The sequence below is a fragment of the Trachypithecus francoisi genome, unplaced genomic scaffold (assembly GCF_009764315.1).
Source record: "Trachypithecus francoisi isolate TF-2019V2 unplaced genomic scaffold, Tfra_2.0 Lachesis_group4, whole genome shotgun sequence".
NCBI classification, from domain to species: domain Eukaryota; kingdom Metazoa; phylum Chordata; class Mammalia; order Primates; family Cercopithecidae; genus Trachypithecus; species Trachypithecus francoisi.
In genome coordinates this window covers 8,890,010-8,910,544 of record NW_022681469.1, presented here as the reverse complement: position 1 = coordinate 8,910,544, position 20,535 = coordinate 8,890,010, and the positions used below count along the sequence as shown (strand labels likewise).

The 20,535-nt window shown below is 39.1% G+C and overlaps 1 protein-coding gene and 1 pseudogene across 2 annotated transcripts; one reads left to right on the top strand and one right to left on the bottom strand.

The window, feature by feature from the left end:
- Positions 1 to 1,020: 1,020 nt before the first annotated feature.
- Positions 1,021 to 4,637, bottom strand: LOC117073387 (annotated as a pseudogene).
- On the top strand, positions 3,840 to 10,340 carry GIMAP7 (GTPase, IMAP family member 7). Of its 2 annotated transcripts, none has more exons than XM_033193692.1 (2): positions 3,840 to 3,984; positions 9,196 to 10,340. In XM_033193692.1, the coding sequence occupies exon 2, from the start codon at positions 9,237 to 9,239 to the stop codon at positions 10,113 to 10,115; it is 879 nt and encodes a 292-aa protein (XP_033049583.1). In that variant the 5' UTR covers positions 3,840 to 3,984; positions 9,196 to 9,236; the 3' UTR covers positions 10,116 to 10,340. The 2 variants fall into 2 exon arrangements, with proteins under 2 accessions (XP_033049583.1, XP_033049584.1); XM_033193693.1 differs by lacking the exon at positions 3,840 to 3,984 and adding an exon at positions 4,167 to 4,189.
- The last annotated feature ends 10,195 nt before the right edge of the window (positions 10,341 to 20,535 follow it).

Below are 20,535 nucleotides of genomic sequence, written 5' to 3'. Positions count from 1 at the left end.
AGTCTTTGTGATGTAATCAAGTTAAGATGAGGTTTTGGGGCAAGCTCTTCTAATGCAATGACTTTTATCCTCAGAAAATGAGTGAAATTTGAATAGGCACATGGGGAGAAAACTGTGTGGCTGCGGAGGCAGAGATTGAAGGGATGCATCTACAAGTCAAAGAGTAGCAAGGATTGCCAGAAACCACTAGAAGCCAGAAAGAGGCAAGGAAGGATCCTCCCCTAGAGTCTTCTGAGAGAGTGTGGCTTTGTTGACACCTTGTGGCCTCAAGAACTGTGAGACAATAATTTTTTCTTGTTTTAAGCTACCCAGTTTGTGGTAATTTGTTACAGCAGTCCCGGAAACTAATACAGACTTGATATTGGGAGGTACCAGTGACTGTTGCTTTATATAGCAAAAGAGTCTTTGTAGATGTGATTAAATTAAGGCTTTCACAGTGAGGAGATTATCCTGGATTATCTAGGTGGGTTTAAATGTGAACACAAAGATCTTTCAAAGAGGGAAACAAGAAAGTCAAAGAAGGAAGGCAGCGTGAAGATGGCAGCAGAGATTGGTGCAATGCGGCCACAAGCCAAAGAACACTAGTAGCATAGAGATGCTGGAAGAGGCCAGGAACAGATTCCCCCATGGAGCCTCTAGAAGATGCCCTGCTAATTAACTTGATTTTATCCCCATAATGCCCATTTTGGACTTCTGACTTCCAAAACTGTAAGAGGAAAATTTTATATTGTTTTATGCCACTACATTTTTGGTAATTTGTCATGATAGCAATAGCAAGCTGATACTCGAAGGTTACATAGTTTAGTTTGTTTAAGAGCTAGGACAGTACTATCCCTTTCATCTCCTGTTATTATTTCTGCACTATCTTAATAAGTTAAGCTTTGCATTTATCTAGCACTGTGGCAACAGAAAAAAAGCCCCGAGGTTTGTGCACACACACACATACACATACGCACAAAATCAAAAACGTAATATTCCTTTTTTATTTTTATTTTTAAACACAGTATTCTTTTTTATATACTTCAAGTGAATCATTTAATGTGAGTGAGGCTGAGTGAGATGTTACCATAAGTATTAATAGAAGAAAAGGGAAAGTAAAGACATTTTCCCTCTACCATAAAAGGTCTGATGCAAGATGAACTAGCCTGTTGGTTTAACAATAGCTCATTAAAAAGGCCAGAGAATCTGGGAGAAGATGTACTTGGAAGCACTATCCTCTGAGGGACCATTCCCAAGAGGACAGCAAAATACTGAAAAAATTAACTGACTCCAAAATTATATTGAGAGATCAAGAGAGTTAGTCACAGCTTAGAATGATTTCCAGAATAAATAACACTAGCTAGATTAGTAGTTCTGATATTTCCTTGGAGTTGTCATAGCACTCTGTGTGAACCAACGGGACTACAAACTGATGCCCCTTTGAACAGAGTGATTTTAAAATAACAGATTCTCCAGTGCACCAACTGTGTTTTCAAGGATAATTCTGGTATTTGTACCTAGCAATACAGAAGGAAAAGCAGCAAGGAGAAGGTGTCAAGTATATAGGACATAAAATGATTTGGCAGCCCTAGAATTCCCAGTATGAGTCTTTTTCATCAGGAAAATCACAATCTGGCTCAGTCCAGGGTAACACTGGAGGCAATGATACTGATGGCTTGTCATAAGCAGGAGGCAACAGTGAAAGTATTGAATCCTGGCTATCTTCTTTCATCTGTTTGAAGAAAACATGGGACAATAAACTGCTTGCTGATGGCCTTTTCTCCGGATCTTGTTGCAAACACAGCGGTAAAAAGCTAAAGAAGGCAGGAGAGAAGGTTTTTGAGGATGGTGTGTGTAATCAGTCACTATTTACTGTGTGAGTTCCACTGGAGATAAGCACACTTGCTCCAATCCCAGAGTCTACACCTGACCGGGAATCTTTCATTTTGGATTCTGATTGAGGGAAAATACTGATATCCACTGGGCTATGAGGGGGAACTCTCAGTTTCTGTAACAGCATCTGAGTTCTCTTCATATCCTGGAAAGGCACCTGCCTACTGGCTAATTCACATGTTGTAATCCCAACACTGTAAATATCTGACTTCATATTATACCCATGTAAATCCTGTCTCAGTAGTTCTGGACTCAGCCATGGTTACACTGATGTGCTGAACTGTGGAAAATCATCAACAGCCCTATGCCTCTGTCCATGCTTAACCAAACCACGCAGATGAGACAGGCCAGAGAGGGTCACTAGGCCATCATCAGAAATGAGGATATGGCTGGTTTTACTACTCCTACGAATACAGCCATATTGGTGCAGATAGTTCAGTCCTCTCACTGCTCCAAAGAGAATGTTTCTTATTAAAGTTTTACCCATTCCTTCAGGAAAATAGGCCCTCAAGAGTTGACTTGCTGAACTATAGGCCATAAATGGAGATATAACTCAAAGCCAGCTGTCAACACTGAAAACTGTCCAATAAGTTGTAATATTGGGATGCCAGAAAAAGTGGGATAGAATCATGGCTTTCTGTAAAACTTTCAGACGTTCTTCATTGCAATGTTCCAGATTTGTAACTTTTATAGTTACCAGTGTTCCTGCAGGAGTATGCCGTGCAAGATGGACAGAAGTCAAGTTGTCAAATCCTCTTCCTATTTCTACTTGGAGCTCATAGTGAGAAACGTTGATGGAACATACTACTTCACTGGCTCTAGTGGATGGACGCGACCAGGAAAGGGTTGGCTCATCGACCAAGTATTGATGGATGCTGGCTTCAGACTTGTTTTTTGGGTCTGAGTGATTCAACTTGTGTTCTTGAAGTGTAGAAACAATCCAAAGGAGACACCAAATCGCTTTAGTTCACAGAAAGTGACAAAAATCCAAATATTCCAAAGAAGGCTTTTGTTTCATCTTCCTTTCAAGATGCAGATACATCACACCTAGCGGCGACCACGTCCAGCGACTCCCTTCAGGCTTCCAGTGGTGCGGACCTGGGTGGGTGCCGGAGCCCGGATCGTGGAGGGGCAAGGCAAGTGCTCTAGGCCCGCTCCTGGCATGAGGTGCTGGAGGGTGGCAAGGCTGCGACAGGGGCTATGGGCTTGGAACTCTAAACATAGTATTCTTATGGAGCCAACTGGAATATCTGGTCAACTGTGAGAGCTTTGGGAACATGCCTCTCGCCTCAAGAAACCTCCAGAGCAGATTGGAACCATCCACTGGGTAAATTCTAGAAAATCTATCTCTGCCTGAGACTGGAGTAGGAGGATGTGGGGTAGAGAGGAAGGCGGGGAAAGGGTGTAGGATCTATTCCATGGGTGCATCTTTACTTGTTAGGTCATGCATATTTTCCAACTTGGAAGAACTATATGAAAAGTAACTAGAGAAACTATGTGGTCAAGGGCAGATTATTTTTCCAGGCCTCACCTTCCTTTTTTTCCTTGGTTCCTAATGATTTAGACTCTGCCTTTGAGCCTCAGTGCTGTTAACTTTTGAATGAGTAACTTGAGGCCTTCCTGAAAGACTACAATTAAAAACCCATATTACACAATCTGTAAGAACCCCCAGCTCTACGCTTGGAAACAGCAAGGTGTATGCCTGTCTCCCTTCTTTCCCAAATCACCCTTCAGCCTCCCACTCCACCCAGGGAAGACAATCAGATCCTGTGCCTTGTTTTCTAGGCAATATTTGGGTCGTTTAATAAGGCTCTTTTGCACCCATCACTATCACCTGAAGCAAAAAATGTAGCTTTGGAAATGGTGTTTATAGCAGGCCCATGGGCAAAAGGTTTCAACTGGCAAAATTGAAGCAATCACCAGATTATGGAGCAGTATTTCTGTTTCTTTAAAGACAAACTTTTTTTTTTTTGTGGCTCCACCCAGTCTGAGCTTCCTGACTTAGAGGTTTTGGTGGGGGTGCAGACACTTCTGTCTCACAGTCAAAGCAAAAGCAACAGCTCAAGCAGCCTCCTTGGAGAAAATCTGAAAATTCAACTTATTCAAGAGAAGGTGAGCCTGGCTGAGAAGAGGGCCTGGGGCTATCAGGCTGTGAAGGGCAGTGAGGACAGGGTGTGTGGGTGGAGTGGACTCTGCCCTTAGGAGGGACAAGGCACTGTACCAGCAGCACTGCAGAGAAGGTACTGTGGGAGGGGTGAGTAGTAAGGGGAGTGAGGAGATTTATTTGCACTTGAAAACTCAACTTGTTCAAGAGAAGATGAGCCTGGCTGAGAAGAGGGGTTGGTGCTATTGGGCTGTGAAGGGCAGTGAGGACAGGGTGTGTGGGTGGAGTGGACTCTGCCCTGAGGAGGGGCAGGGCACTGTGCTAGCAGCACTGCATAGAAGGTGCTGTGGGAGGAGTGAGAAGGAAGGGCAGTGAGGAGATGTGTTTGCGGAGTCTATGCATCTCATATGTAATGGGACACACGTGGCTGCATAGTGCACCCTCCACTCACTGGCTGTTTTGATAGACATAGAGTGTTGCCTGATAACCTGCATAAGAAATTAAGAGCTCCTAATAGGCAGATTTGTAGAGGTGACAGGCAATTTAGGGTCCACCTGTCTAAGTCCCTCTTCTTACTGAAAAAGAATCAGAATCCCAATTCAAGGGGTACCCAGAATCCTAACCCAGATTCCCAAATCTCAGGGGTACCCAGATCACTCATGGTAGAGGAACACTAGAATTCAGTCTGCTGACTTTTTCCAGCATGAAGCAGAGACAAGCTGTGTCCCTAACAGTGTAACTTGTGGGGCTGCTCCACCATTCAATACAAAAAGAGTTGTTATAAAAGACCTTTATAGAAATCACTCTATGAAAGCCTAAGGACAACCCTGCAAGATTGGTTTTATTTTCCCTTTTTATAGCAGAGGGAACTAAATCTCAAGGAGCTTACGAAATTTTCTAGAACTGGTGGGTCTGGCCACAGTTTAGAACTGTCCACCTCTGTTGTAAATGCTTTTGTCACTTCTCAGCCTTTTTCTTAGCTGGAGGTCTTCTGGATCTTCCAAGAACCACTTGAGAAAGTTTTAAAGTGATTTTTCTGACTGTCTCTCTCACGTTTGGCTTCTCAATATGGGAGAGATGGAAAAGTCCATGAGAAATGCAGAACCCTCCTCACGGTTCCCTTATCACAGTCTGGCTCCCAGCTCACTTTTTTGCAGAAAGTGTGGATCATCTCCTTTGCCCTCCACTGATCTATCTCTGATGCCATGTCAATGAAAATTTAGAATCATGGCTTGAGAGTAACCAAGAACAGGTGGTAGAGTGCATGGTTAAGAGTGAGCTTGGTAGAGTCAGACAGACTTTGAATCGAATGTCTTCTCTGCCCAATACCTATTAGCACAGTGACCAGAGGCATGTTTCCTAGAATTTTTGAGCCACACCAGCTTCCTCATTTAAAAAATTAGAATAATAAAATTAGTTTCACTGTAGAGTATTTTTGAAGAGTAAATGAGATATACAAAACATGTTTTATCAGGGTGTTCTGATATGCAGTATATACTCGATAGTGGTTACACTATACATGGGTTCATTTTTTTATTTGTGGAAAATTTATACTTATTCAAAGGTAAAAAATAATATAAGGAACTTCCTTGTACCTATACTACAATCTAACAGTTATCAATTTATGCCAGTCTTGTTCAACTATCTGCTCCTATTCTCAACTCTATCACAGATTATTTTGAAGCAAATGTCAGACCTTACATCATTTTATCAGTAAATGTTTGCATATGTGTCTCTGAAAGATTAAGACCATTTAAAAGCATTTCCACAATTTCATAAACAGGCTTCAAAAGACAATTATAAATTTTAATACTACCAGTTGTATTCAGAGTTCCCTGAAGATCTCATAATTTTTAAAATTGTTTGAGGTAGGATCTAAGGAAAATTCATGTATTACAATTGTTTGACATCTCTTAAGTTTCACTTAATGTTGTGTTAAATTTCTTTGTTTAAGGAAGGGAAGGTCTTTTGTCCAACAGAACTGGACAGTATTCATACTGCTGAATGCATCCTAACGATGTCATTTAACATTCACTTCTAGCTCCAGTGTTTTGTGTGAATTTATATTAATGGGGAGGTTGGATCAGATTAAAGTTTGACTTCGTTTTTTTAGTGGGAATACTTCATAGATGCTATCCTAAACTTCCATTAGAAGGCACGTAATATTTGAGTGCCTCTCTTTTTGTGATGTTAGCAGATGTTAATGATTGTCTAGAATGAAATTGTTTCATTAAAAGTTACCAAAAGATGATATTCTATCATTCTTTATTCATTGATTAGGTGGAATAGTCCTATGCAAAGGAACTTTCATTCAGCGATTCTTTCACTTTTGTGAGATATAGTTAAAAGATGAGATGTATGAAAGACAAAATAAATGCTTCTTTCGCTTTAGTTGTCCATGTTCAGAATGATGAGTCACTTTCCTAGCATACTTCCAAGGGAGCAATTAACTTCTTTCAGGAACATGGTGTTGTTATAAACTACTGGATTTCAATATATTTGGTATATTTTAATCCATTGGAACAATCTTTATTAATGGTGCTCAAATTGTTCCATCTTTGTCCAGTTGGAACCTCTTTAAGATAGCTTCCAAGTTCTTCTGATAAAACTAAGTAATTTTTGATAACATCCCTGCTTTCTAGTATGAAAGATGTTGTAGGCTAAACTTGTATGTTTACTGGCCCAGACCTGGAATCAGTACTTTTTCCTAGTAGTCCTAATTTCTTTTGTGGGAAATGCCATTTGAAGATCACAATCTGGGTGTTAAGTGCACTCATTGCTACTTGGCTGACAATGGTTTATGCCTTTTAGATGGACTTCAAAACAGTACACACACACACACACACACACACACACACACAGTGAAATTATTAATACTACATTTTCAAGCCTCTCAGGACAAATCTTTGTGTGGTTCATCCTTGACACAAAATACAATTAGGTTTATTTGTTCCATTTCTTTTAACTTTTACTGGTGTTTTAAAATATAATTTTTATTGTACAATTATGTAAACTATTGAAATGGTCTCAAGATAAAATTTGCAAAAACAAAGGATATTCAAAGAAGTCTAGTGACCATTTTCTGTTCCTGTCCCTTGTACCTTGTTCCTCCCATCTTCATATAAATAATTCTTTCATTTGTTTAGTTTTCAAATGGTTCTGCCATTGCTTTTTCACATGCACATAAAAATTATTTATACATAAAACTAATGTGCCTTCTTATTATATAAATGGTAGTAAAAGATACGTTATTTTCTTCACTTGGCTTTTTTCACTTAACAGTATATCCCAGAGATCTCTTCATACTGGTATATAGATCTATTTCTCATTCCTTTTTGCAATTGGATAGTACTTTTCTGTATGAATATACTTTAGTTTATTCAACTGGTCCCCACTGATGGCCATCTGATAGGGTTTTGATCTTCTGCTATTACTAATAGTACTGCATGAATAACCACATGCATATTTCTTTCTGTATTTTTGTCAGTGCAGCACTGGGATAAATCCTAAAATTGGGATTGATAATCAAAGAGTAAATGCATGTGTAATTTTTCAAGGTATTGCTACTTTTTCCTCTATAGGTGTTAGGTTGTTTTTCCCCTTCACACTAGTCATGCAGGAAATTACCTGTTTTCCCCATACCTTTACCACCAGATTATGCTGGGAAATGTGTGGATTTTTGCCATATCTATAGTTGAGAAAGAGTTATCTCTGAGAATTTTTTATTTTTTCTATGTTTTTAATTTATTTTTCTCTATTGTGAATGAACTTGGATATCTTTTTATGTATTCAAGGATAATTTGCATTTTTTTCCTTGGCCGTGTATTTATATTTTGCCCAATTTTCTATCAAGTCGTTGGTCTTTTGTTTCTTTACTTTTAGATATTCTTCATACAATAGGAAAAGTAGCCATCTTTGAGATAAATTGGAAAAAATGTTTTCCTAGTTTGATACTTGTGTTTTATCTATGGTGTTGTATGGCTTACATAATTTTTTAGATTTTTGTGTGATCAAACTTATCAGTCTTTTCCTTATACTATTTTAAATCTTAGTTATTAACATCCTCTCCACTCCCAGGTTACAAAGAATTTACCCGTGTTTCTTTTATTATTTATATGGGCTAGTTTCTACATTTAAATTTCTGATCTATTTGGAATTTGTATGACATTTTAAAGATAACATTGCATTCAATTATATGGTGGTGTAGTTCTTTCAGTGCTGCTAATAAAAGTGTCTCTCATCTTTCCCACTGGTATGAGGTGTTGCTTCACAGAATGTAAGTTAATGTAATTGAATTGAATATAAATGAATGTAAAATGAGCTATGGCCTATTTGTGAATTCTGTTTCTGTTTCATGGCCTGTCTCTATTCACTCACCAATATCATACTGCTTCAATGATAGAGATTATAATGTTTAGTTGTCTGGTAGAGCTAGTCTTTCCCTGTTCTTCTTTTCCTTGATTGTCTAGGCTAACTTGCATTTTTCTTCACCCAAATGAACTTTATAATCAACTATTTTAGTTACAGAAAAAAATAAAGATGACAAAATCAAAAAATTATATTTATGTAAAATCATGTTAAAGAAATATATATTTTTTCTGTTCTACAAACTACTTTAAACACAAATCCGTGTTCAATTTGGCCAAATATCTTTCCTGCATCTAGCTAATGTTCTTCTTAACCTATTAATGGGATGTGTTGTAACAATCAGCATTCTCATATTTGACCACCATAGTATTTCTGAAATAAATCACACTTAATCACAGTCTATTATTTATTAGTGTCTAATAATTTATTTAGGATTTTTATATTAATATTCACAAATGAGACACATCTGTAGTTTTCTTTATTGATGAAATATTTGTCAGCCTTTAGAATCAATATACTTGCTTCATAGAAAAAAATGTAACTTTTTCCTTCTTTTTATATGGCCAGGAGCAGTTTTAGGTAGCTTTGAGATGCTTAGATCTTAAAAGGTTCAATAGAATCCCCCTGTGAAACCATCTATACCTGGTACTGCTTTGTGGGAAACTCTTTAACTGCTTTCTCTATTATTTCTTCCATATTAATCGGACTATTTCATCCTTCTGTCTTTACTGGGATTAATATGGATAATAGGATGTTACAAATTTTCAGAAGAAAGAGAAAGCAGAGAAGAAGTTTGGGAATGGATCCCACTTACCAAAACTGGCTTTTTTCCCTATCTTTCCCTCTTCAAGGTCTTGTACGTGCCTAAGTTCCAGAGCCTCCTGACCTGAGCATGGCTGAGAGTGAGGACCGCTCTCTGAGGATCGTTCTGGTAGGGAAAACTGGAAGTGGGAAAAGTGGAACAGCGAACACCATCCTTGGAAAGAAAATCTTTGAGTCTAGAATTGCTGCCCAAGCTGTTACCAAGACCTGTCAAAAAGCATCCCGGGAATGGCAGGGGAGAGACCTTCTTGTTGTTGACACTCCAGGGCTCTTTGACAACAAGGAGAGGCTGGAAACCACCTGCAGGGAAATCAGCCGCTGCGTCATCTCCTCCTGCCCAGGGCCCCATGCTATTGTCCTGGTTCTGCAGCTGGGCCGCTACACAGAGGAAGAGCAGAAAACTGTTGGATTGATCAAGGCTGTCTTTGGGAAGCCAGCCATGAAGCACATGGTCATTTTGTTCACTCGCAAAGAAGAGTTGGAGGGCCAGAGCTTGAGTGACTTCATAGCAGATGCGGATGTGAGCCTAAAAAGCATCGTCCAGGAGTGCGGGAACCGCTGCTGTGCCTTCAGCAACAGCAACCAAACCAGTGAGGCAGAGAAGGAAGGTCAAGTGCAGGAGCTGGTGGAGCTGATAGAGAAAATGGTGCAGTGCAACAAAGGGGCCTACTTTTCTGACGCCATATACAAGGACACAGAGGAAAGGCTGAAACAACGGGAAGAGATTTTGAGGAAAATCTACACTGATCAATTAAGTGAAGAAATTAAACTAGTAAAAGAGGATGAGCATAAATCAGAGGCAGAAAAGGAGGAAAAAATAAAATTATTAAAAATAAAATGTGATGAAAAAATAAAAAATATAAGGGAAGAAGCTGAAGAAAATATATTTGCAGATGTTTTAAATAGGATTTTGCAGATGCTTTCAAAAATATGGCATTTCTTTTGGTAGTAATGTCAGTTTTATTCTTCTTAATTTACTATGATTTGTTAATGTGATGAATTGTATTTTGCAAGATAGTTACAGAAATACGTACCTCCCTTTAGCTTTATTAAGGTATCACTGATAAATAAAAATTAAATATATTTAATGTGTATAATGTGATTTTTAATATATATGTGTATATATACACATATACATTGTGAAATAATTAAATCAAGGTAATTAACACTTCTAGCACCTCTCAGTTACTATTTTCTTTGGTATGGTGAGAACATTTAAGGTCTACTCTCTTAGCAGATTGCAAAAATGCAATACAGTATTATTAAGTATAGTTTTCATGCTGTATGTTAGATCTCCAGAGGTTATTCATCCTGCATAATTAAAGTTTTGTACCCTTTGACGAATATTTCCCCATTTCCCCTAACACCCAGCCCCTGGCAACCAACATTCTATTCTTTGCTTCTGTGCATTCTACTTTATCAATTTCCACATGGAAGTGAGATCAAGCAGTGCCTGTCTTTCTGTGCTTAGCTTACTTTACTTAGCATACTGTCCTCTGGGTTAATTGATATTGTTGCAAATGACACGATTTACTTCTTTTTCAAGGTTGAATAATGTTCCATTGTTAATGGAATGTTAATAGTGCACCACATTTTCTTTATCCATTCATCTGCCCATGGACGCACTTGGATTATTTCCATATCTTGGCTATTGTGAATAATGTTGCAGTGAGCCTGGGAGTGCAGATATTTCTATAATAATGCTCATTGCAGCATTATTCACAATGGATAAAGATATATTTCAGTGGAATATATATATAATATACATATATATATTATATATATATAGTTGTTTATAAGCCACCTAGTTCATGGTATTTTTATAGCAGTCCGAATGGACTAATACCTAAAGGAAATGAAATATATCTTTATCCACTGGAATATATATACTCAGTGGAATATATATTCAGGGGTCTCTCTTCGGCCTCTTTTATGAGGGCATTAATTTCATTTCTGGAGGCTCTGACCCCATGACCTAATCGCTTCCCTAGGGCCTACCTCCTTATACCATCACATTGGGAGTGAGGATTTCAACATATGAATTTTGAGGGGATGTAATCATTTAGACCATAACATTCTGTTCCTGGCTCCCCAAAATGTATGCCCTTATCACATGCAAAATACATTACTTTCATCCCAGTAGCCTCAACAATCTTGTTTCAGGATCAATTTTCACATGTAACTCCAAAGTCTCATCTAAAATATCATCTAAATCAGATATGGGTGAGACTTAAGGTATAATTCATTCTGAGGCAAATTGCTTTCCAGTTGTGAATCAGTGAAGTCAAGTAAATTATGAGCCTCAAACATATGATGGTGGGACAGGCATAAGATAGACATTCTCATTCTGAAAGGGAAAAATAAAGATGAATAAAGGAGTGACAGTTACCACGCAAGTCCAAAACCCTATGGCTCAAGAATAATCTTTTTTGGCTTGATGCTCTCAAGGCCCACTGATATGGAGGTCCTGCCTTTTGGACCCTTTTTGGTAGTAGTCCAGCTTCCAAAGCTTTGCCTGTCCTCACAGCTTTGCTGAGCTCAGCACATACCACACCAGAGCCTGCCAGAGCAGCACCTAGGGGAGCCGAGCAGCATGGCAACAGAGTGTGGGGAGCGGAGTCCACAATGTGAGGTAACGCTAGGCAGCAGTGACCCCTCCTTTGAAATTGTCCTGATCCCACGGGCCCTAGCATTCTGTGACGGCAGTCAGCCCTACTGATTTCTGAAATGCCTTTGGGGTCATTTTTCTATTGTCCTGGACAATAGGTCCTCGCTTGGGTTTAGATGGCTCACTGCCTTAATCAATAGCACATGACTTCCATTGAGATGGCTGATCCATACTAATTTTCTTTATCAAATGATCAATAGGCCACATCATTTTCTCTTCTGATAAAGCTTTCTTATCTTTTTCCAATATGGACAGACTAAGAATTTTCTAAATGTTTCGGTTCTACTTCCCTTTAACTAACAAATCCATTTTCATTTCTCTCTTCTCACATTTTACTATAGGCAGTGAAGAGAAGCCACACTGTACCTTCAACACTTTGCTTATAAATTTCCTCAGCCAGATACCCAATTTCATTACTCACAAATTCTACCTTCCACAAAATACTGGAACAAGAACACAACACAGCCAAGTTATTTGCCACTTTATGATAAGGATTTCTGTTCTTCCATTGTCCAAACAACACATTCTTCGTTTATCTCTGGTGAGACCTCATCAGAACGGTCTTTACCAGCCATATTTCTACCAATAACCTAAGTTATTGGTATATCTAGTTAGGTATTCACTAAGAAAACTGAGGCTCTCTGAACTTCAGCAGAATCATCCTTAATAGTCCATTCATAGCAATGCAGGCTTTTTCTAGCACAAATCTCTCACTTCCAGCCTATACTTATCACCCAGTTCCAAAACTGCTTGCATATTTTAGGTATTTATTACAGCAGCACCTTCAGTTCTTGGTACCAATTTTATCTTTTAGTTTGGACCGCTATTACAAAATACTGTAAGTTGCATGACTTATAAGCAACAGCAATTTATTTCCTACAGTTCTGGAGGTTGAGAAGTCCAAAGCACTGGCAGATTCAGTGTCTAGTGAAGGCCCACTTCCTCATAGACATCTATCTTTTCACTCTAACCTCACATGGTGAAAGGGACAAGGGTTTTCTCTTGCATCTCTTTTATTTTTGTTTTTAAACTTCCTATTGAGCCTCTTTTATAAGGGCACTAATCACATTTATGAGGTCACTACCCCCATGACCTAGTCACATTCCAAGAGCCCCATCTCCTGTTATCATCACATTAAGCATGAAGATTTATCATCACATTAAATACATCAATTTTGTGGGAACATAAACTATCAGAATATAACAGATATATACCCAGAAACTTGATGGATTATATGATAGTTCTTATTTTTAATTTTTGGGGGGAACTTCCATCCTGTTTTCCATAATGGCTGTACCAATTTACATTCCCACCAACTGTGTACAAGAGTTACTTTTTCTCCACATTCTTGCCAACACTTGATATCTTTTGTCTTTTTGATAATATACAGGTATGAGATAATATCTCATGGTGGTTTTGATTTGCCTTTCATTGACAATTACTGATGTTGGGCATTCTTTCATATTCTTGTCATAAAGAAACCTGTATGTCTTATTTTGAGAAATGTCTGTTCAGGTCCTTTGCCTATTTTTTAATCGGGTTATTTGTTTAATTGCTCTTGAGTTGTTTAAGTTCCTTGTGTATTTTGGATATTAACCCCTTGTGAGATGTATGATTTACAAATATTTTCTCCTACACCATAGGTTGTCTCTTCTCACTATTGATTGCATCTTTTGCTATGCAGGATATGTTTTGTTTGAGGTAACCATGTTTGTCTATTTTTGCTTTTGTGGCCTATGCTTTTGGTGTCATAAAAAATCATCACCCAGATCAAGATTTTCCCTGTGTTTCTTCTAGTAGTTTACAGTTTTAGGCCTAACATGTAACTATTTAATCCATTTTGAGTTGATTTTTTTTAAAGATAAGGGCCCAATTTCATTCTTCTGCATGTGGATATCCAGTTTTCCCAACACCGTTATTGAAGAAACTATCCTTTTCTCTTTGTATATTCTATGTTCAACTGACTATAAATGTGTAGCCTTATTTCTGGGTTTATTATTCTGTTCATTGGTCTTTATGTCCATTTTTATGCTAGTAGCATGTTGTTTTATTACTATAGCTTTGTTTTAATTATAATAGTATGTTTTGATTGCCACAGCTTTGTTTTGATTACTATATTTTGAAATTAAGTAGTGTGAGGGCCCCAGCTTTGTTCTTTTTGTTGAAGATTGCTTTGGCTACTTAGGGTCTTTTGTGGTTCCATATAGATTTTAGATTTTTTTAAACTCTTGTGAAAAATGGCATTAGAATTTTGACAGAATTTCATTGACTGTATAGATTGCTTTGGGTAGTAAAGACATTTTAACAATATTACTTTAATCCATAAACATTAAACACACACACACACAATATATATATATAGATATATATTTGTATTTATTTGTGTCATCTTCAATTTCTTTTATCAATGTTTTATAGTTTTCAGTGGATAGGTCTTTTGCCTCCTTGGTTAAATTTATTCCTGAGTATTTTGGGGGTAGCTATTGTAAATGTGATTGTTTCTTTAATTTCTTTTTTGTATAGTGAATTGTTACTAGGTAGAAACACAACTGATTTCTGTTTTTTTTTTTTTTCAAGTGGAGTCTTTGGTTTTCTATGTATAACATCATGTCATCTGTAAACAGAGGTTATTTTATGTCTTTATTTCCAATTTGGATATCTTTTATCTCTATTTCTTGCCTAATTGCCCTGGCTAGAACTTCCCACCATGTTAGAAGTGGCAAGAGTGAGCATTCTTGTCTTGTTTCTGATCGTACAGAAAATGCTTTCAGCTTTTCAACATTGAGTATGGTGTTACCTGTGGGCTTGTCATATAAGGCCTTTATTGTGTTGAGGTACATTCTTTCTTTCTTTTTTCAACTTTTATTTTAGGTTCAGGGATACATGTGAAAGTTTGTTACATAGGTAAACTACCATTTCTAGGAAAATTAAACTAGATTACTTCATCACCCAGGTATTAAGTCCAGTACCCAATAGTGATCTTTTCTGCACCTCTCCCTACTCCCACTATTCACCCTAAAGTGGATCCCAGTGTCTGTTCTTTCCTTCTTTACATTTAGCTTCCCCTTATAAATGAGAACATGCGGCTTTTGGTTTTCTGTTCCTGCATTAGTTTGCTAAGGATTAACAGCCTCCAGCTCCATCCATGTTCCCAGAAAAGGCAAAACCTTATTCTTTTTGTGGCTGCATAGTATTCCATAGTGTATATGTACCATATCTTCTTTATCAAATCTGTCATTGATGGGCATTTAGGTCAATTCCATGTCTTTGCTACTGTAAATAGAGCTGCAGTGAACATTCATGTGCATGTGTCTTTATGGTAGAATGATTTATATGCCTCTGGGTATATACCAAGTAATGAGATTGCTGGGTTGAATGGTAGCTCTGCTTTTAGCTCTTTGAGAAATCGCCATACTGCTTTCCACAGTGATTGAACTAATTTACACTCCCACCAACAGCATATAAGCATTCCCTTTTCTCTGCAACCTCACCAGCATGCTATTTTTCTGGCTTTTTAATAATAGCCATCTTGACCGGTATGAGATAATATCTCTTTGTGGTTTTGATTTGCATTTCTCTAATGATCAGTGATGTTGAGCTTTTTTTCATATGCTTGTTGGCTGCATATACGCCTTCTTTTGAAAAGTGTCTGTTCATGTCCTTTGCCCACTTTTTAATGGGGTAGTTTTTTATTTCTTGTACATTTGTTTAAGTTCTTTATACATGCTGCATATTAAACCTTTGTCAGATGCATAGTTTGCAAAAATGTGTCTGATTCTGTAGATTGTCTGTGACTCTGTCGATATTTCTTTTGCTGTGCAGAAACTCTTATTTAGATAACTGTTTGTCAATTTTTGCTTTTGTTGTGATTGCTTTTGGTGTCTTGGTCATGAAATGTTTGCCCATTCCTATGTCGAGAATGGTATTTCCTAGTTGTCTTCCAGGGTGTTCATACTTCTGGGTTTTCCATTTAAGTCTTTAATCCATCTTGAGTTGATTTTTATATATTGTATAAGGAAGGGGTCCAGTTTCAATGGTTTCAATCTTCCACACATGGCTAGCCAGTTATCCCAGCACCACTTATTAAATAGGGAGTCTTTTCTTCATTTCTTGTTTTTGTCAGCTTTGTTGAAGATCAGATGGTTGTAGATGTGTGACCTTATTTCTGGTCTCTCTAATCTGTTCCATTTATCTATGTACTTTTTTTTTTTTTTTTTTTTACCAGTACTATGCTGTTTTGGATATTGTATCTCTGTAGTATAGTTTGAAGTGAGTAATGTGATGCCTCCAGCTTTGTTCTTTTTGCTTAGGATTGCTTTTGCTATTTGGGCTCTTTTTTGGCTCTATATCAATTTTAAAATAGCCTTTTTTCTAGTTCTATGGAGAATGTTGTTGGTAGTCTGATAGCAATAGAATTTAATCTGTATATTGCTTTGGGCAGTATGGCCATTTAAATAATATTAATTCTTCATCTTCATGAGCATGGAATGTTTTTCCATTTGTTTGTGTCTTTTCTGATTTCTTTGAGAAGTGTTTTGTAATTCTCAGTGCAGAGATCTTTTACCTCCCTGGTTAGCTGTATTCCTAGGTATTTTATTCTTTTTATGGCAATTGTGAATGGGATTACCTTTCTGACTTGACTCTCGGTTTGGATCTTGTTGGTGTATAGGAATGCTAGTGATTTTTGTACATTGATTTTTGTATCCTGTAGCTTTGCTGAAGTTGTTTATCAGCTCAAAGAGATTTTGGCCCATGACTATAAGGTTTTCTAGATATAGAATCATGTTGTCTGCAAACAGACATAGTTTGACTTCCTCTCTTCCTATTTAGGTGTTCTTTATTTCTTTCTCTTGTCTTATTGCTCTGGCCAGTACTTCATCCTATGTTTAATAGAAGTGGCAAGAGAGGGTGTCCTTGTCTTGTGCTTGTTTTCCAGAGGATTTGCTTCCAACTTTTGCCAATTCAGCAATATTAGCTGTGGGTTTGTCATAGATGACTCTTACTATTTTAATGTGTGTTCCTTCAATACCTAGCTGATCGAGAATTTTTAACATGAAAGAATGTTGCATTTTGTCAAAAGCACTTTCTGTGTCTATTAATCATGTGGTTTTTGTCTTTAGTTCTGTTCATGTGATGAATCACATTTATTGATTTGTGTGTATATGGAACCAACCTTGCAACCCAGGAATAAAGCCTAATTGACCATGGTGGAATAGCTTTTTTTTTCGCCAACAATAGGATTTTTAAAAAAATTTTTTTATTATACTTTAAGTTCTAGGGTACATGTGCACAACGTGCAGGTTTGTTACATATATATACATGTGCCATGTTGGTGTGCTGCACCCATTAACTCGTCATTTAGATTAGGTATATCTCCTAATGCTATCCCTGCCCCCACCCCCTCCCCACAATAGGACCCGGTGTGTGATGCTCCCTTTCCTGTGTCCAAGTGATCTCATTGTTCAATTCCTACCTATGAGAGAGAACATGTGGTATTTGGTTTTCTGTTCTTGCAATAGTTTGCTGAGAATGATGGTTTCCAGCTGCATCCATGTCCCTACAAAGGACACGAACTCATCCTTTTTTATGGCTGCATAGTATTTCATGGTGTATATGTGCCACATTTTCTTCATCCAGTCTGTCAGTGATGGACATTTGGGTTGATTCCAAGTCTTTGCTATTGTGAATAGTGCCACAATAAACATATGTGTGCATGTGTCTTTAGAGCAGCATGACTTATAATCCTTTGGGTGTATCCCCAGTAACGGGATGGCTGGGTCAAATAGTATTTCTAGTTCTAGATCCTTGAGGAATCACCACACTGTTTTCTGCAATGGTTGAACTAGTTTACAGTCCCACCAACAGTGTAAAAAAATTTCCAGTCTTCAAGTTCTGAGATTCTTTCCTCAGCTTGATTTATTCTGCGGTTAATACTTGTGATATTATTGTATTATGTTATTCAGCTCTGTCAGATGCATTAGGTTCCTTTTTGTACTGGTTATTTTGCCCTTCAGCTACTGTATTGCTTTATTGTGATTCTTATTTTCCTTGCATTGGGTTTTGCCATCCTTCTGAATCTCGAAGATTTTTGTTTCTATCCATATTTTGTACTCTATTTCTGTCATTCCAGCCATTTCAGCCTGGTTAACAACTCTTGTTGGATAACTGGTGTGCCATTTGGAGGACATATGACAATCTGGCCACTTGAGTTACTGGAGTTCTTGAGTTGGTTCTTTCTCATCTCTGCATGTTGGTGTTCCTTTAACTGCAGTGTAGATTGAATACATCAATAGACTTCTTTTTCTGGATGTTTTCGCAGGGCCAAGTCTTTGTGCAGGGTCTTTGTTTGAAGCTGACTTCTTGTCTCTGGTTTCAGAGGAGGGTGTGTTAGTGAGGTATTTTTGGTGTTGAAGGTTTGGGGTGTGATCCAGCAGGTGGCACTTGTGTTTGTTGGTCAGTTTGTAGACTCTTGCTTGGTTGTGTGGCTCCCCTGTGTTTCCTCACAGTTGTGGCCATGTTCCCTCTCAATGCTCTGAAAGTATTGGTTTCTCTCTCCTTTTGAGTGCTGGCTGTAGATCGTGGCTTGGTGCTCCTGGGCTGCCCACTGCAGCTCTGGGGTGATCTCAGTGTTTATGTTCCTTCCACAAATTGGAGGCAGCAAAGGAAGGACCTTAGTCGTGGTTGTGGACAAGGGTCTTTTGTTTGTCTCCCAGGGGCCCCACCCCAGAAAGATGCAGGTCAGCAGCTGCTCAGTGCAATTAGCCCAAGATGGAGGGTCTGTGCTGGAGGGCCCAAGCCGGGAATTCCCTGTCTGGTGATGAGCAATGGGGGGTGTGGGAGACTCGTGGAAAATTGACTGGCTTCCTCTTCTTGGGTCAAATGTAGCTTGTTGGAGGTGTGTATAAGGCAGTTAGGGTCTTTGCTCCTATGTTAGTCCAAGGGTGGCAAAGGTAGTTCCACTGCAGAGGCAGTGGCAGAGAGGTTTTCAGTTGCCCTGGAAGGCTCTGTCCAGGGAGTTGCTGAGTTGCTATTGGCTTGATAGCTCTGGTGGTGCATGTCTGGAGGCCAAGCCTGGAGGACCTGTCTGGTAAGGAGATATGGGAATGGGCACCCACATAACTGTCTGGCCACTTTTCCATAGGGCTTCTGCGTATGCTAGGGGCCCATTCCAGTCCCTAGTCACCTCGGATTTTCCAGTGCCTGGAGGTACCACCAGTGAAGGCTGTTAAATAGCAAATATGGCAACCCGCCCCTCCCCTCTGGGAGCTTCATTCCAGGGAGGTACAGGCCTGTTGCTAGCCTGAACACACCTGTAGGAGGTGGCCTGAGACCCCGATAGAAAGGCCCCACCCAGTGAGGAGAAATGTGACTGGGGGCCCACTTTAAAAAGCAGTCTGGCCATGATTTCATAGAGCAGCTAAGCTGTGCTTGGGATCCACTTCAGCTCCCCATTGCCTCGGACACCCCAAAGCCTGAATGCTGGAATAGCTAAGTTGCCCAAACAGCAAGGATGGTGGCCCACCCTTCATGCTGAGAGCTTCATCCCAGTGTATTAAAATCTCTGTTGGCTGGAGAACACTAATGGGGCTGGCTGGAGGCCCTGGTTGGGAAGTCCTACTCAGGGAAGAGGAATGGGATTGGGCACCCACTTAAAGAAGCAGTTTGGTCACATTTTGTTAGAGCAGCTATGCTGTTCTTGGTGGGTCCCTTCTGCCTGTGGTCAGCCAAGACTCTCCAAATTCTGAAGGCTTGGTTGGGGGCTAAGCAGCTCAAACAACAAAGATGAAAGATGGTGGCCTGCCCCTTCTCCTGGGAGCTCCATCACTGGGAAGGGCAATGCTGACACCAGTGGCTGGCTGGAACTCCAAGCTAATGGGTCTTCTCCTGTGAGGTGCCATGGAAGTGGGGCCTGCAGTCTGTCACTGCTCAGTCCCCTGGATTCAGCCTCTTTCCTAGGGGTATGTGCAGGGATCTAACCTCCCACTTTGCTGGAGTTGCAGCTACTTTTGCCAGAAAGCCTGAGTAGCTAAGATTCTCAGGACTCCATGCATGCCTGAGCAGCTACTATGCTGAGACTCCACAGCTCTGTTTGTCCACAAAAGACCCCAGTGGAGTGGGTTCACAAGAAGATCTCCTGGCCCATGGGTTGCAAAAATTTATGGGAGAAGTGTGGGTTCCTGAGGTCGCACATGCCCTCACTGCTTCCCTGGGTGGGGGAGATTCCCCTGGCTCTGTGTTGCTCCTGTGTGGGCCGTCATGCTGTCTTGCTTTTCTTCATTCTCCAGGGTCAAATTATTTCCTTGATTAGATGCAATGCAAGTACCTGATGTTTCACTTTGAGATGCTGTATTTACTTGTTCTTTTTGTTCCTCTCCATCAGAGCCATGCATACTAATTGCTTCTAGTTGGCCATCTTGGCCACCATAAAGGTACATTCTTTCTATACTTAATTAGTTGGGCATTTTTGTCATGAAAGGATTCTGAATTTTGTCTAGTGCTTTCTTTGCATCTATTGACATGATCATATGATTTTTATCCATTATTTTGTTAACATAGTGTGTCACACTTATTTATTTGCATATGTTGAGCCATTTTTGCATTCTAGGGATAAATCCCACTTGCTTGAAGTGTATAATCTTTTTAATGTGCTGTTGAATTCAGTATGCTTGTATTTTATTGAAGAGTTTTACATCTATGTTCA